General features: G+C 38.3%; 1 protein-coding gene across 8 annotated transcripts in view; it reads left to right on the top strand.

The window, feature by feature from the left end:
- The window catches only part of mctp2a (multiple C2 domains, transmembrane 2a), a 94151-nt gene that overhangs the window by 28855 nt on the left and 48633 nt on the right, over positions 1–16663 (top strand). For 7 of the 8 annotated variants that reach the window (XR_009063197.1, XM_057836166.1, XM_057836164.1 and 4 more), the window contains 3 exons: positions 1287–1388; positions 1468–1542; positions 3553–3672. Coding sequence is in view for 7 of the 8 variants with exons in the window: in XM_057836166.1 (XP_057692149.1) it covers positions 1287–1388; positions 1468–1542; positions 3553–3672 (297 nt within the window). In the remaining variant the exon portion in view is untranslated. Of the gene's footprint in view, positions 1–1286; positions 1389–1467; positions 1543–3549; positions 3673–16663 lie in introns of all 8 variants that reach the window. The other variant, XM_057836168.1, reaches the window with a different exon arrangement.

Here is a 16663-nt window from a genome sequence, read left to right on the forward strand (position 1 = left end):
GTGGAAACCGGACAAAGGTTTTAGTGCATACAAGCAGACAGGAGTGTCTCAAGAATGATTTGGTCGAAGATTCAAGGTAATTATCACATAAAATAGCACCATGCATGCACTTTGAAACGTGAAAAAAATTAAATGAATTGAAAAAATTTGCGCAACTTTAGCTTGAAATAGTTACGTAAAATGAATGATAGCTGCCCGTTTTTTTGCTCATAACCAAGAATCTAGACTGTTTTATGTTCGTATCTATAGAAATTCCGGGATTTACGCATTTATTTACAAGAACTTTCAGCGTAAAAAGCTGCCATGTTGGATTTTGTATCCATACACAATAGTGGAACTTTACATTCAAATAATCAGGTAATTTTCGGCCAACTGCCTGTTTTTTTGGCAAAGAAACGTATAGTTTAGACATTTCTGTGTCCATACAAAAATAAAATTTGGCTTTTACGTGTTTTATTTTATTAACATTTCAATCTAAAAACGACGAGTGTCAGATAGCCAGCAAGACGTGCTGAGGCAATAGTGACATGGGAATTCAACCTAAATAAGTTGTGATTGTACCTATATAGAAATATGCAAAATTTGCTTTTGTTGAGTAAAATTAAGGTGATTCTGCATGCTATCCTAAAGTTTAAAGTTTCTGTTGTGAAAATTGAGTGATTTATTAGCTGTTGAATGTCAAAATTGCACTAAATAAAAATAAAAAATGAAGTTGCTATTTTGGACAAAAACTGATGATATGATATGTTAAATATTGGCATTGGTTCTGAAAATATAGGTGATTATCTCTATATTTAGTGATTTTTGTGCATCAAGCGTAAAATCTGGTAATTTTATAGCCATTTGAAGTTTTGTTAAACTTCTATAAAAAGTAATTAATTAGGATTTTATTAGGGAAAGAGTTTGATTTTTTTTTTTATTCCGGTGCTCATATATGCCTGAGGAAGGTGTCTGTTTTGGTTTTAGGTCGCTAGCGGCTTTGGGTTTGAAAATATTTAAATTTTTTAGAATAGGCCCCTTGAAGTTTTTTTTAAACATAAGCCCCCTACAGAGCGCCTTCGCTCCCCGTTTCCCGTCAACTGATAGTGAAGTCTATGCAAAAAAGGATATTATATAAATCAGTCCCTGTGTTAGCATTAAAAAAAATGCCGAACTGATTTTCAGAAATAGCGAAGTAATAAAAGTTTCGTAGTTGTCGTAGTTTCGTTCCCCCTCTAGAGACTCAGTTATAGGTCAAACAATTTCTTCCGTCATATCAACTGTAAACACTTGTAATTTTTTCAAAGGTACAAAATGAGCAGCAAATTTGTCTCTACTTGAAAAAAGAAGACTTGAGTGGCCCAGCCAAAGGAACCATCACTCTTGTGTTAGAGGTTATATACAACAACGTAAGTGAATAAAACTTAGAAAAATGTTTGTTATAGCCAATAATATGAAAATAATGATGTATTTTGTCTTCTGATAAAGGTTAGAGCTGGGATTAGGAGTTTCCAACCAAAAGAGGAAAAATTTACTGAAGAGAATGTAAAGTTCTCAAAAAAGGTATCTTTGTGGTAGTCTGGCAGGTGTGTGTGTGTGTGTGGGGGGGGGGGATCAGTGCACATATTTCCTCAAATTTGTTAATAAAAAATTTTTATTTGTCGTTTTTATTTCATTAAATAATTGAATATTTAATTTGTTTAAAGTAATATACTAGCTGTGATGTCCAGATCCAATACTTATATTGGGACAATATCGACGCTCAATATGGCTATTTTTCGAGTATTGGACAGTATTGGATATGGTCACAAGAACATATCTGATCCAGTATTCTTTTGTTTTCAGTACCATCTCATTTTTCGGCAAGTGTCAGTCAAACTGCTAGGCAAACATTCACTGAGTAGGAGTACTTCTCTTTAGAAATAAAAAATAATGATAGTAACGGAGCATCAAAAAATATTTGTAATCAACATTTCCTGAGGACTTCTTCAGGAAATGCTCCGTTTACAAAGCAGGCCTCATTTTGATAAAAAAAAAAAAAAAGATTTATTTTTAGCATTATTTTTACTGGACCCAAAATATGTGAATCCAATAGGTCCCGGCAAAACATACCTTGAAAAATTGGATCGGAAGTTCAGCATTGGGACATCCCCAATGCGTAATATTACTGGAAGTGGCAGAGATGAAGATGCTGAGGTTCCCTTTGAGAGTGACCAGGATGGATAGGATCAGGAATGAACACATCAGAAGGACAGCATATGTTAGAGGATTTGGAGATAAAGTAGGAGAGGCCAGACAGAAATGTTTTGGGCATGTCGAGAGGAGAGATACTGAGTATAATGGCAAAAGGATGCTGAGTTTCCAAATGCCAGAAAAGAGGTCTAGAGGAAGCCCAAAGAGAAGGTTTATGAATGTACTTAAAAAGGACATGAAGGTGGTTGGTGTGACAGCAGAAGATGCAGAGGCGAGGGTTAGATGGAGGCAATTTATTCGCTGTGGCGACCCCTGAAGGGAAAAGCTAAAAGTAAAAGAAGTAGAATGATGATATACAATTAAAAGTGCTCAACATGATTATTATTAGTATTAGATTTATTTATTATTTATGCTTCTATTTATACATTCATTGATCTTCTGTAACACTTATCCTAATAGGTTCCAGCAACCCTGTGAACCTTATCTCAGCTAACTATGGGCAGGAGGCAGGGCACACCCTGAATGGGCTGCCAGCTAATCAGAGTATTATTTATTTCCGTAATTTAGTATTTATTACTTTACACAGGCACGAACTTTAAAAAAAAAAAAAAAATGTACGAATGGGCTAGGGCTGCAGCTATCGATTATTTTAGTAGTCGATTAATCGATAAACTAGTTAGTTCGAATAATCGAGTAATCGGATAGGGAACATGAAAAATTAAAATACCTGAGCTGGCCCTCAAACGGTATAATTTTTTTTTTTTTTTTAATGAGGATCTATGTACAACAAAAGAACAATTGGCTAACTTACATAGCAAAAGTCCGCTAGCATAGCATAAATGCTATAAAATGCTAACTTTTTTAAAATATTTTTTTTTACAGTGTTCTTAACAAATTGTTAAGATACATACCCCCCCCCCCCCAAAAAATAGCTAAATATACCTATAAACCAAATTACGAATGCGTTGTAAAAAACATTAGCTCAAACAAAAAATTAGCTTATGTTGGTCTTAACAGGGAGCAGCTGGATTCAGCCATTTGAAATGAGGCAGACTAGAGAGCTGTGTATCCACCCAAATCAATAAAACTAAATGCAAACACATTCAAATAAACCATTACAACGCCACTTTAATTAAACGAATACTCGAAGCAGCAAAATTTAATTGAAATCTTTTTTTCTAATCGAATACTCGAGTTAATCGATTAATCGTTGCGGCACTAGAATAGGCTGTTCGTTTCTGAAGTATTTATGTTTAATGAAAGTTTGGCTTCACTTTGATAAACCCTTTTAAAACGTTTTAGTCATAGTAGCTTCATCATCTCCTATGTACTGTAAATCCAATGATAATAATCGTTTTGTATTATTTCTTCTCCATCAAGGTTCTTGCCCACAACATCTATCGGGTTCGCAAAATCAGCACAGCCGTTCTGTACACATTACAATACATTAAGAGCTGTTTCCAATGGGAGAACACGCTACGGAGCCTCATCGCTTTTCTGGTAAGCTATTTCCTCACGGTAATGAATTGTCTTTGAGCCCCGAGGTGAGTGGTTTTTGCCCTGTTAAGGAGAATCAACGATTTTTTTCCCTCTTGTCCTTTTGTCCTCCATGAAACAAAATGTTTGCCTTTTTTTTTTTTGGTCCCATGTGTATGCGCTTTATCCTTCAATCAAGCGCTGCTTGAATCTCCTTCTATTCTGGTGGCTTTATTGGAAAAGTTTGCTACGTTTGCGTGTCTGACTTGTGAGCAAAGCCTCCAAACCCAAGGGATCACGTGGAGGAGTAATGGCCTGCCTCTGAGATGTGAACCTGCATTTTGAATGTCTGTATTTAGCTGTTTTTAATGAGGCGACGTGATCTGAGGTCTTAAGCTAAAATAATCTCAAATCGCCCCTGAGTATCCCCCTCAGAGCGGCACACTGTAATGTCATGATTAAGAGTGCATACTTGTCAGGGTGAGTAGGCGGTCACACAAGGCCCACGTTGTGAAGAACTAGCCTTTTACCACCTTTCTTTCCGTTTGCGTCGCCTCAAAATGACATGGAACTCGCACCTGCTGTATCCTGTTAAGTCTTTCACATGATTCGCCCTGAGGCTGTGGGCCTATGTAACCCAGCCTTCCTTGGTATGGCAAGATGCAAAGACAAGCATAGGAATGCATCGGAAGGTAGACAACAATGCGGGCAGTTGTGTAAGAAGTAGTGTGGGAGGCACAATTTTCTAGGAAGTAGAAAATGTTTGGAGGCGTCATAGAAAATCCCGAAGGTATATAATATACAGCAAAGGTTTTTGGATGATATAACTTAAATCATCTGGTAGACTTAAATTCTTCTAAGGCCAGTACTGTATACACAAACGTACACATTGCCAGGAAAAAAATTGAATGTGTTCCTGCTGTTTTAACGTATAGTATTTTCCAGAAGACTAAAACACCGCAAAACATACCAATGCACATAATAACATACTGTAAGTACTGACAGTCTGACATTGACATGTGTGGTAGGCAAATTAGGCCTCATCAATTGAAACAACTTCACTGTTCAAAATCCTTGCTCTTGCCCGGTCGTCAAGGTAACAAAAGCCATGCTCGACATTGATTCCGGCATTTGAGGTGACTGCCCCCTCAAAACACCTAAATTCTGTCAGTAGGAACCTCTGGGTACCTCACGATATGATACGACTTGCGATACAAGGCTCACGATAATGACGATCTCACAATATGGCGATAAACAATTATCGATACATAGGTCAGGAAATAATTCTACACTATTTTACTCTACAAGTAATAAACTGAAAAACAAGTTTTTTCGTTCTTCTTCTGTAAATTGAATTGAGTTTATCACTCCGCCCTCCTACTTCAAACGGATTGGACGTCTATGGCCGTCAACGGCAAGCAATGAATTTAATTTTGTGGCATTTCGGGTCATTTACTGTTGATTTTCACTTTTCAGTCACCTCGATTTTGGGGCATTTCTGGGTCACTTCCTGTTCTGTAACACAAAATCAACAGGAAGAATAAATGAATAGACACTGCCTCTAACTCAACAGGAGGTGACCTGTAAATGCCCTAAAATGAACAGAAAGCGACCCGTAAATGCTCCGAAAATCTGAAAGATTGGCTGTGAATGCCGGTTTCAAATGAACAATCGTTAAATAGCCCCTCCCAATCGTTAATTAGCCCCTCCCAGTCTAAATGGATTGGGTGTCTAGCACAGTGGTTCTTAACCTTGCTGAAGGTACGTCTATTAACTGAACCCTTATGAATTAGAAAAAATGTTTTGTTTTTTTTTCCCCACAAATTCAAAATAGGTATGGCGGAAAACACTCAGGTGACTTGAAGTTCCGCTCTGAGGCCCCCAATTTGGCCAAATTTCAAAATTGTCCGATATGCACGTGTGATACATCATAGGAAAGCTTAAAAGCTCAATTTTCTGGGGGAAGTAAATTTTGAACAGGAGGGCATATTTTTAAAAAAATGTTTTTGAAACAGCAAAACCCTATCTAGAGGTGAGCGCATATGAGAGCAGAATTACAGACGCCATGACTTTAACAAGATATTATCACGTACTTATGTTGTTTTGATCTAAAAATTCCATGTAGCATGTATCACTAAGACTGGTCAAGATGTTCTTTTTCATACATTTACCATTTTAAACGTTTTTTTCCCAATTTTTCTTTGTTTGGATTGATCATTTATCATCTGAAATATTGGGGAAAATGCGACAGTAACAAAAAAAATACAATTAAGCGATAGTTATGAGGTACATATCTGTGACTTTTTTACAGACACCATTTTTTTCATTGTGACGTCATTTGTTTAAAAGTTTAAAATATGCAAGTGAATAATTTTTTAGTCTTTTTTTTTTTTTTTTAACGAAATATTAGACATCAATTAATGATTCTAGAAATGACAGACCTTTTGAATAATAAATATAATTAATTACCTTTGTTTTATGGTTAGGTTGAAACAAAAGCAGTTGCGCGACGTCTGTAAACGGGGGTTTCCAGGGTGAAACAGACAAATTAAAAATAGTTCGGGGGCTTAATGCGCCATGAATCTGCTATGGCAGCATATAGACATATTGTTCTGTCAAACCCAACAGTTCTTTTGGCTTAAAATACAGCAGTTTATTTTAAAGAGGAGTGCAAGAGCAGAAACTGCTTTTTCAGTCTTGTCTGTGTTTTCCGCCATATATCTAAGCTAGCAAGCTGAAACCCAAGTGAATTTCCATTCAAATTTCTTCTCATTTAGACAGCATTTTTTAAACAGGCCAAAATGTATGTGTTTTATCTTTATGCCTGCAGCATTAGACAACTAAACCAAGAGTGGTCCAATGCACATACAGTATCTTAGAATTTTTAATTCAAATTTGAAGGACTAAATCCTATATTGTTCAACAATTAACCTGCTTGGTTGCATGAACCTTGACCGTGCAGTTTCTCTCATCAAATGATATCAAATTTATTGAAAAACCCTGCACAAAATGATTGCCAAATTTGTGCACAAAGTTAGGTTAAAAAAACAAAAAACATTAATCTTCTCACAAATCCAATAAACTGTGTAGGTTTTTGACAAATACTTTTGCCTTTTGATTAGCTTCATGGAAAATGAAATTAAACTCAATTCATTTCACACGGTTTCTATTTTTGTTTCATGTCGACATGCTCATTCAATCACATCCTTGCCTCACATATTATTTTCATGGCGTAAAATGTGATGCAAATGTTGTAAACACAGTGCATGTTACCCATGGGTCTGTTGTACTTCCTCATACCAAGCGAGAGTCAACCTTCCACTGAGCAAACCAGTTTCTCCTCCCATCAGATAGAGGACTAGTAGTTTAAAGAATTTGAATAAAGCACTTAAATGGCATCCATTAAGTTAACAGAGACACTATTCTAGTGGAAGATTTTGGTTGCAATTTGTTGACACCTTTTTAAAGGATAAATCGATTCTTGGCAGGAGCATATCAACAACCTTTTAGGATACAAAGTATCATGATATATCACCATTTAAATGAGTTATGTGTTAACATGCGACAGTAAAGACAAAAGATATTCAAGCAGATGTAGAATTGGATTAAATCAGATTCCTTTACCAATCATTCACCAACATCTATGTGAAAATAAGCGTCCTGGCTCAAAAGGCTAATGAGTAGGCCTTGGTGTGCCATGCCCCTGCCCACTCTAAGGCCAGCATCTGTACAGCAACCCCTCCTCCCAGTCATCATCGGCAATTAGGTTAGCGTTTGGAGCCCTCCACGTTGTAGTACGCCGCCCGTGTGCTCTAATGAAAGCCGCTCCCACTCCTATCTTTATATCTTTAGGCAGTGGTAATAAGGTAACTGATACCGACATTGACAGATGGCCTCTGCTTGGCGTTGCGATGTGCATAATTATACCACTAGTGTCTGCTGCTCAGGGTACGCCGGTAGGAAACGTTGCAGTTTGCGCTGCCCCTTTAATATACATTACAATACATTATTTATCAAGCCGGGCGGACCGGCGTGAGCGTTTTTACACCGCATACATCCTGTAATGCATTACTGCCGCCGCGGCCTCTGCTGGGACCGCGGGGATGTTCCTCGCCTAGTGCTTTACCAGAAATACTTAGCCATTATATCACTCAGTCCCGCAAGCCAATTTTCTGACCTCAGCGCAGCGTGCAGCCTCCATTTTTATCCTGTTTATGTAGATGCATGTATGCATTATGAAGCACCTCATTGGTGTGTGGTGTGTATAAGATATTCAAATTATTGCTTGACTGATCACTTCTGGTACACAAAGAGGAGGAGGAAAGGGAAATGCCGGTTGGTCGCCTTGTAGTTGCAAAGAATAGTGAAGTTGAGAATAAAAAGATTTTCCATCATATTTACTGTTCTTTTTTCTTGTTTCATATGTATGTTCTACAGTTGATTATCATACAAATTTGTATTGCAAATAAGACTGGACCGCTGTTTTAGTGTAATTTATGGTACAGTCCACCGAATGATAATGTATAGTGTACCTACAGGGCACTGTAGTAGATGTTTTTATAGGTGTGGCACCTGTAAACCTTTCGTTTTGCTGAAATTCCAAGAGAAAATATTATATGTTATTACATTGCCCAGTAGGCCCAGACACATAGTCCCAACTGAAGCCTTTAAAAAAAAAAAAAAAAAAAAAAGGAAGAAGTGTTTTTTCTTTTCTTTATTTTCAGGGAATTTGTAAGTAAAACACAAATAAGTTGGGAAAGTGTAATGGCTGGCAGCTTGATAGATTCATTGTTAGCTTGTCTGCCACACTATTAAAATCCTGCTTTGAATATTGCAGTGAGAAGTTGACTTTCCTGAGTACTTTTGAAAGCTTTGAGCTGTCAATTTATGCTGAAACTTGTAATTACGCTTGGTTTATCACTGCTGGAGTTGTTGCATAGTAAGAGTCCAACTAATGAGGTAAAAAATTGTAACTTCTCACATGCTTGAGAAAATAAAATCAGGAAGGTCCTAAACATTTTTATAAGGTGATGCAAATCCAAACAAGACAATTTGATAACCCCCTCTCAGTTTGTTTGTGCTACTTTAATGAGCCTCAGATTGGAGTGTTTCAAAAGTTTGACTACAGTGAGGGAATGTAACAGCAAAAAATCCTAATAAAATAACCTTCTTTAGATGTTCTTTTTATTGCTAAGACGCAGAGCCAGATGAATTTCTATATACATACTCCAAGAGGGGTCACTCAGAGTTCTTTACAGCGCGGTAGTGTTTGGCCTGTAGATGGCGCTATTGCACCGCTAGAGACAGTGGATAAGGGCTGTACTCTGACACTTGTCTCCACCAACAGAAGCCTTCCCTGTGGAACAAGTTAGTTGCAAGATCCTACATTTTGCAAAGTGCAAAATATGAATTGGAAGAAAAATCTTAAATTAGCACGTATTAGCCAGCCAAATTAATCGTCTTCAGAAGTTCAACTTTTGATTGAGAGTTAAAGAGAAAACTAATCATTTGCACTTGAAAGCTGATTCGGAGCATTGCTGTTATTAGAACCGCTTAAAGTATTTAAAGAGAATTAATATTTCAACTTGAGCGCTGCTTGGGAAACCTGTATATTGCTCGTGTGGGTTTTCTTTTTGACCCTGCCAGACGCTTTTTTTGACGGCTTGTGAAATGCTGATCGGATCACATCACACACTGTAAAGATGGCATTTGATGAATCTTTGATGCGGCTCAGTCGTAGATACACTTGACAGCCACAACTGACGGTGGTGAGAATTAACCAAGCACAAATAGTATCTACTAAGTGTAATATTTTTTTCTTGTAATTTTTTTCTTTACTCCATTAATGCCAAGGGCAGGGTTCACCTCAAGCCTGCTGGAGTACACAGGTGACCACCTGTGTTGAACCCTTGGCAGCAGTGGCCATTAACCAGAACACCCCACATCAAAGATACAATCAAACTCAGTGGTAATTGTTCTTGTCAACACCCGTCCCTGAAAAGTGGATGCTTTGGGAGTCCAGCGGCTTGGTTTGGCTGTTAATCGTCTCCTTGTTTCTGCTTTGCGTCTGCTTTCTCTCTCCTTTTGGAGGAGGGGGGTGACACAAAAAAGTTGGAGGCCTCAAAAGGAGAGCCGCTCTTCACTCCCGAGGGGGTTACGCACTCCAGCTCTCCGTGAGCTGTGGGAGTTTTCACAGCCTCTGTGGTGGGAACGTGTCTAGCAGGAACAAAAACCACGTCGGCCGTGACGGTGAAGTGTAATCCAACTGATGAAGTTTTGTTCTGTTTGGAGTCTGTAATTTAGCAATTAATAACCGATTCCTGTAGTATTTGCCAATTTAAGGCAACAGCGTTGAGCGATGAATAAATGAAAGAATGCTATGCACAACCTTGAAACATGGCTTCTTGAAACATGGCTCCCTTCGTGGGAGCAAATTTCTCTATGATATGGCTTTTATAATGATGGGTTCTCATATTTTTCTTGTTGTGGCTTTTCAAATTCATCATATCAAATCAGTCTCAATGAACTGCATATCTGCACAACTGCCTCCAAATGTTTGAGCCAAGGGTTACACACAGAACAATTTCACAGCTATGCTATGCAAAGCTATGAAATTCTTGTGACAGATTACACCACATAACTAAAATTGTTACTTTTCAGAGTACAAGTGCAGTTGTCCCAGTACCGTATACATGTCTACATAAAAACGCATACAAGGTGTGGTAGGCCGTGTATAGAAAAGGGAGTTTCACTGACGCCGTCAATTGAAATATTTCTACAGGTTATGATAATTTTCATTGTATTTTATTTGCATGTAGCCCCCATCTATACCCTTCTGTATGTATAATAATAGCAGCTGTGGTCTGGGTTCGACTTACCTGGTTTAGATATGATGACATCAAACATCAGATTTACACAGTTGGAAAACTATTTGTGTATATTTTTAAATGAACAATACAATACAATATTTAACATTTAACACATAGTGAACCAGTAATAACAAACTATAAAATAAAAAAAAGTCTTATGTTGAGTCTCAGTCAATTCTTTTGTCAAAGTCAAAATGGTCCAATATTAGCTGCAATGGCAACCAACGCAATATCTCAAGTTTTACTATTGCAATAATCCCGTCCTCCATGGTCGTTGGAGTGCACTCTTTGAAAAAACATAAATCTAGGTAGCAGTCCGATGACTGATGCAATCCTACCACACAGACAGTCTGTCTGTTATTCCAGAATTGTCGATATCGGTTCTTCAAATCACTCTTGGTAGCTCGCCATCTTGAATCCACGCTGATGATCTTTTTTTTACAATCTTTTCAGTTTCATTTATGTTGTACTTTTCAACTTTTCAAACATGACTGGGTGTAAACACTCACAGACTAAAACTTCTATTCATTCACAAGCATTTTGTATCCAATAAATGATACATTTTTCCTAACACAAAAATGTTAATTATGCTTTCAAAAGCGTTTTGTATGCAATACTGTAAATGATACATTTTCCATAACTCAAAAAAATACATTACATTTCTTTTCCTTTCGACTGGAAAATACCGTATTGGCCCGAATATAAGATGGCCCTGATTATGAGACGACCCCCTCTTTTTCAAGACTCAAGTTTGAAAAAAGACTTTTTGAGCACCAAATTGATTTTTATGCAGAATATAATTACAGTACATCTAAAACACATGATTATAAAATGCTTTTTCTCTAAAATATATTGTTATTTTGCCTCATTCAAATCTCAATATCTGAACATTTAAATATGTAAACTAAAGTGCAATCACATTCGTAAATGAATGGCTTCTGGTTTTTGAAATGTGAATAAACCAATCTATTGTGATAAAACAACAAAATTGCAATAGCTGCATTAACAATCAAAGTGAAGTCTAACTGTAACTGTAGTCTTGAAACAAATCTGAATAAGGAAAAACATTGCAATAAAATAATACAAACTGGTTAAACTTAAGAGTAGCTGAGATCTGTCATGACAGAACATCGCTTCAATGATATCTGGCGCCATCAAGCGTCGTTAATGGGTATAATGTCTAGACCGCGAATATAAGACGACCCCCACTTTTTCAGTCTTATTTCAATGCAAAAATCACCATCTTATATTCGGGCCAATACGTTACATTTTATCACATTGTAAACAGCAGTATATTTTAATAAAAATATGTCACCGAATAGTCTTGACTGACGATGCTTGGTCTTCTTGTTGTCACACAAGGCTTTTGGCCTGCATGAATAGGCGCTAGCAGTTAGCCATGAATGTAATTTAGCATTAGCAAATCGGCAAAGTGTATTTCCACATCTCACCGAGTGGTCTCCGTTTAATATTTTCACCACGTGACTGTCCGAATTTGCTTTAAGCAAAAGACACGCCACACAGCAGCAATTGATTTGCTTTTCTGTTTTCTTTTTTTTTTCCTTTGGAGCAAACAAAAACTTTGTCCCCTCAGTTAGAAAGGCTAACGTTCAAAATGGAAGACGTGAGTCTGTGATTAACAATTACTATTTCAAATGTCGGTTTTCTTTTTTTTTTTTTTTTTCCTTTGGAGCAAACAAAAACTTTGTCCCCTCAGTTAGAAAGGCTAACGTTCAAAATGGAAGACGTGAGTCTGTGATTAACAATTACTATTTCAAATGTCGCTCATGTCCTCTAGTGTTGTTATTGGGTATAAGACTTCCATATTTTTCTCTGGGCTACATGCACAATATAAAGATAGTATTGCATTTTATATTTCATAGGAGTGAACACCCAATACTTCTCACCAATAACTGTGCTTCTTTACATTCACTTCAAAACATTCTTTGCACTACTTCTGCCATTAGACGAAACTGGTTTGCTCGGTAGAAGGTTGACTGATTTGGACGAGGCTACTATGCTCAGTGGAAGGTTGCGCTTGATATAAGGAAGTACAAGTAGACCTTATGCGAAGACAACATGAATTTGACTAGGGGGACCCGCACAGTGAAATGGGCTATTGGAACGACCCCCCACCCTCCCTTCCACCACTATCATTGGGGCTGGATTGGACCCCTGGAAGCACTGTAGGGTTAATATTAACATTATTCACAAATTTTTGCTAATCGTGTCAGGAAGGGATTCATCATAGATTTATACAGAAAGTTAAGTGAATGCTTCTATCTTGTTTTTTTTTTTCTTCAAGCATTTATCACAAGTCGCCTCTCACGGACGAATGCTCTGTGTTTAACCCCACCGCGTGTGTCGTATTTTAATGACTTACTTGCCACCTTACTCACAACAGAACACATCTCACCCCAGGCACTTGCACTGACCTACCCCTCGCCCCAGTGTGGGAAGGGAGGGGCTTCTATGCCCTGGTGTGTTAACGTATGTGTGAGTGGAGCTGACAGCGAAGTCCATGCCATTCCCCTACCCCCACCCTTTGGGTAGGGGGAAAAGGCTCACATGGCAGATCTGTCACCCAGGAGGTCGCTCAGTGTTAACGCACCCGACACGGATTAAACACTAGTGGCCAGCGCCCGAGTGCAGGGTCAGCGTTGCCGCCGCTGACAGACTCTACAGAGCCCCCACTGACCGGCCCCCATTGCACTGGTGCTTCTGTGGCCCTGGCATGTGTCAGACAGGCAGGCAGGGAGGGTAAAGGGTGGTGGGGTGACGTCCAGATCAGGCTCTTGGGAGCACATGCTAATGTTTTGCTTGTTGATGGAGATACTGTGCAGACTGCCTTACAAACATTTTCTTATCTCTTTACAAGCTGGACAAATTGGTTTATTTTTAATTGCCCTGAACTAAATGACAATGACTGATCACGTCTAAATTTATTTCCTTTTTTTCCTCAGTCAATCATGCAAAGCTGAGGATCTGTATGGCTTTTATGCCAGACAGTTGCTGTGCTACAGCAGAATTTGATATGTGGTCGGCAAAATATCCACATTTTCCTGTGCTTTGTTTAAAGCAGTTGCCAAAATGTTACGCTGATTCAGATAAGTTAAAATGTCACAGAGAGGCAATTTTGCACACTAAGTTGACATTGCGCCAAGAGTTATACAATTTATCAATGTATAAGCATCATTATGGGATATAAACACGCCCACCCTATGATACAATGCGTAGGGTGTTATGTTAGCGCTTTTACGATAATAATGTAACAGTCACTTTCGTTTCCTCATGCTCATACTTTACTCTCCATGTATGAATTCACTTCACTTCTCTTAGTTTATGTTGGATTGAGCGCAAATTAAGTCATCATACCACCGTCTCCCCAAGTTGTGATTTTTACCCCAAAATGTAGGTTATACTTGAAAAATTATGGTTGAATACATACAGACTGGGAAGGCAGTAATCCACTTTATGAAGAAGAGGCAGTAACAAATAGGACAGGAAGATGTAGCGAGTTATGCATTACTACCTTTGTATACTGGTTTTGGCTACGCAGTGCCAAACATCTTTTAAAAATTTAGTTCCAAGAACTGATGTTAGCTATTTACAGAATGCCAACATTCAGTTAGTCATGTCCATTCAGCACTTGAAAATGTAATCACACTCCAAGTGGAACTGACTACCTAGCCACTTTATACTCTTACCAAGCAGCATCTCTACTATATGTTTCCTTTCCTCCTCCTCCTCTCCTTCCTCCTCAGTCGATACAACTTGAGCTAAGCGTATGTGAAATATTTATTCAGAAATAATTTGCTCAGAGCGCCATGGCTGCCCACACACTTGCTGCCTGCCCCGAAGAGAAACCTTATCTGCGCTTCCTTCGCCTGCCTGCCGACACCCCCTTCCAACACCACCCCTCCACCCCCACCCCCGAAAGCCTGTCCCCGCACTGGCTTGAGCTCAATAGGCATTACATGTCTCATTGCTCTGCATTTACAGCTGCTTGAGAGCCCCAACACTACTTGGCAACCAGTTCTCAGTTGCAAGACTAGCGACGTGCATGTGACTTTTGATTCATCTGATTTTTCAGATCAGGTTAATTCATTACACAACGGAGACAAATTGATGTTTTAAACTTGATACCGTTCTATTGTATTTCCAACACTGCTTGAAGCAGCAAAGGGCAAACTTTTGAGCTCTTTGGCTATATCGTTTTTTTCATGCAACTTCATTGTCTTTTTCAAATATTACTGCTTTAATTGATTATGAATCATTAATCAACTATTATCAAACTATTATTATTTTAATAAGTTCTTTATTTTTTTAAATGATCAGTCATTTTCCGTGTAAAATGTATATGGCGGAAAACACAGACAAGATTGAAAAAGCAGTTTCTGCTCTTGCACTCCTCTTTAAAAGAAACTGCTGTATTTTAAGCCAAAACAACTGTTGTGTTTGATAGAACAATATGCCTATATGCTGCCATAGCAGATTCATGGCGCGTTAAGCCCTCGAACCATTTTTAATTTGTCCCTCTTACCCTGAAAACCCCCGTTTACAGACGTCATGCAACCGTTTTTGTTTCAACCCAGCTATAAAACAAAAGTAATTAATTGTATTCCATATTCAAAATGTCCGTCATTTTTAGCTTTGACTCATTAGTTGATGTCTCATATTTCGTTTAAAAAAAAAAAAACGACTTTAAAAAATTATTCACTCGCATATTTTAAACTTTTAAACAAATTATGTCACAATGAAAAAAATAGCGTCACAGATATCTACCTCATAACTATCGCTTAATTGTATTTTTTTTTTTGTTACTGTCGCATTTTCTCCGATATGTTAGATGATAAATAATCGATCCAAACAAAGAAAAAAAAACAACAAAAAAAACGTTTAAAAGGGTAAATATATGAAAAAGAAAATTTCTGCATCGCGACCCTTGTTATATTACCATGTTTCAACCATAAAATCCCAAATAAATCCAGCTGTGGCCATTCACAGCTGTGTCTAGACCAGGGGTCCCCAACCTATTCCACTAAGGCACACTGTGGGTGCAGGATTTCATTCTTACCAAACAAGATGACAACACTTTTTCCCCAATCTGGTGTTTTACAAGTGCAATCAGTTGATTGCAGTCAGGTGTGGCTTGTTTTAGCAGAAGCCTCATTGGTTCAACTGTCTCTGCTGGATCGGCTGGAACAAAAACCAGGACCCACAGTGTGCCTTGAGGACTGGGTTGAAAACCCCTGGTCTAGACACTCAGTTATACATGCTACATAGAGTTTTTGGATCGAAACAAGGTAAGTACGTAATAATATCTCGTTAAAGTGAAGGAGTCTGTAATTCTGCTCTCGCGTGCTCTCACTTCCATATAGGGTTTTGCTGTTTAAAAAACGTTTTTTTTTTGTTTGTTTTTTTTCAAAATGCCCTCCTGTTCAAAATTTTTCCTCCCCCATAAAATTGAGATTTTAAGCTTTCCAATGATGTATCACACATGTATATCGGACAATTTTGAAAGTTGGCCAAATTGGGGGTCTCAGAGCGGAACTCCAATAGTCAGGGATAGATTTTATACATAAAGGCAAATACGTACGTGAATTTATAACTAATGAACCATTGAGAGAAGGGATTCACCAAGTACTGTATTCTGAAGTCTGGCTTGTAAAAGGAAGGATTTGCCAGTCTGCTGCTACGCCTGCCAGTCACTTGGCTAGCGTAGCTAAACTTGTCACTACCCCGCTGCCTCTTCCTCTTGTTAATCAATTTACAGGATGTCAGAAACTCTTTTGTGGGATTCTTTGTCCCTTTTGTTGATCTTTTATCCCTTACACTCCCTCCTGGGAGAGCATGGGTGGCGTTGGAGCAGCCATGCTTGCTCTGCTTTAAGCTGTTTTATTCACACCTTTAATCGCTGAGTGTTTTATTATTAAGCGCCCAATTTTGTGCGACTGAGAAAATGGTGGGAGTGGGGGTGGGTTGTCTGCACGGTACATTTAGCGGGATCATATTAATGGTGCTATAAAACAACTCTGTCAGACTGTTCTTAACCCCACGAGCAGATTTCCTCTACCCAGGCTTGCCCTCTTCTCGCAGTGGATATAGGTGAATCTCCATCATACGTACAGTACATAGTCCTTTAC

This window comes from Corythoichthys intestinalis, chromosome 5 (genome assembly GCF_030265065.1).
Source record: "Corythoichthys intestinalis isolate RoL2023-P3 chromosome 5, ASM3026506v1, whole genome shotgun sequence".
Classification (NCBI taxonomy): domain Eukaryota; kingdom Metazoa; phylum Chordata; class Actinopteri; order Syngnathiformes; family Syngnathidae; genus Corythoichthys; species Corythoichthys intestinalis.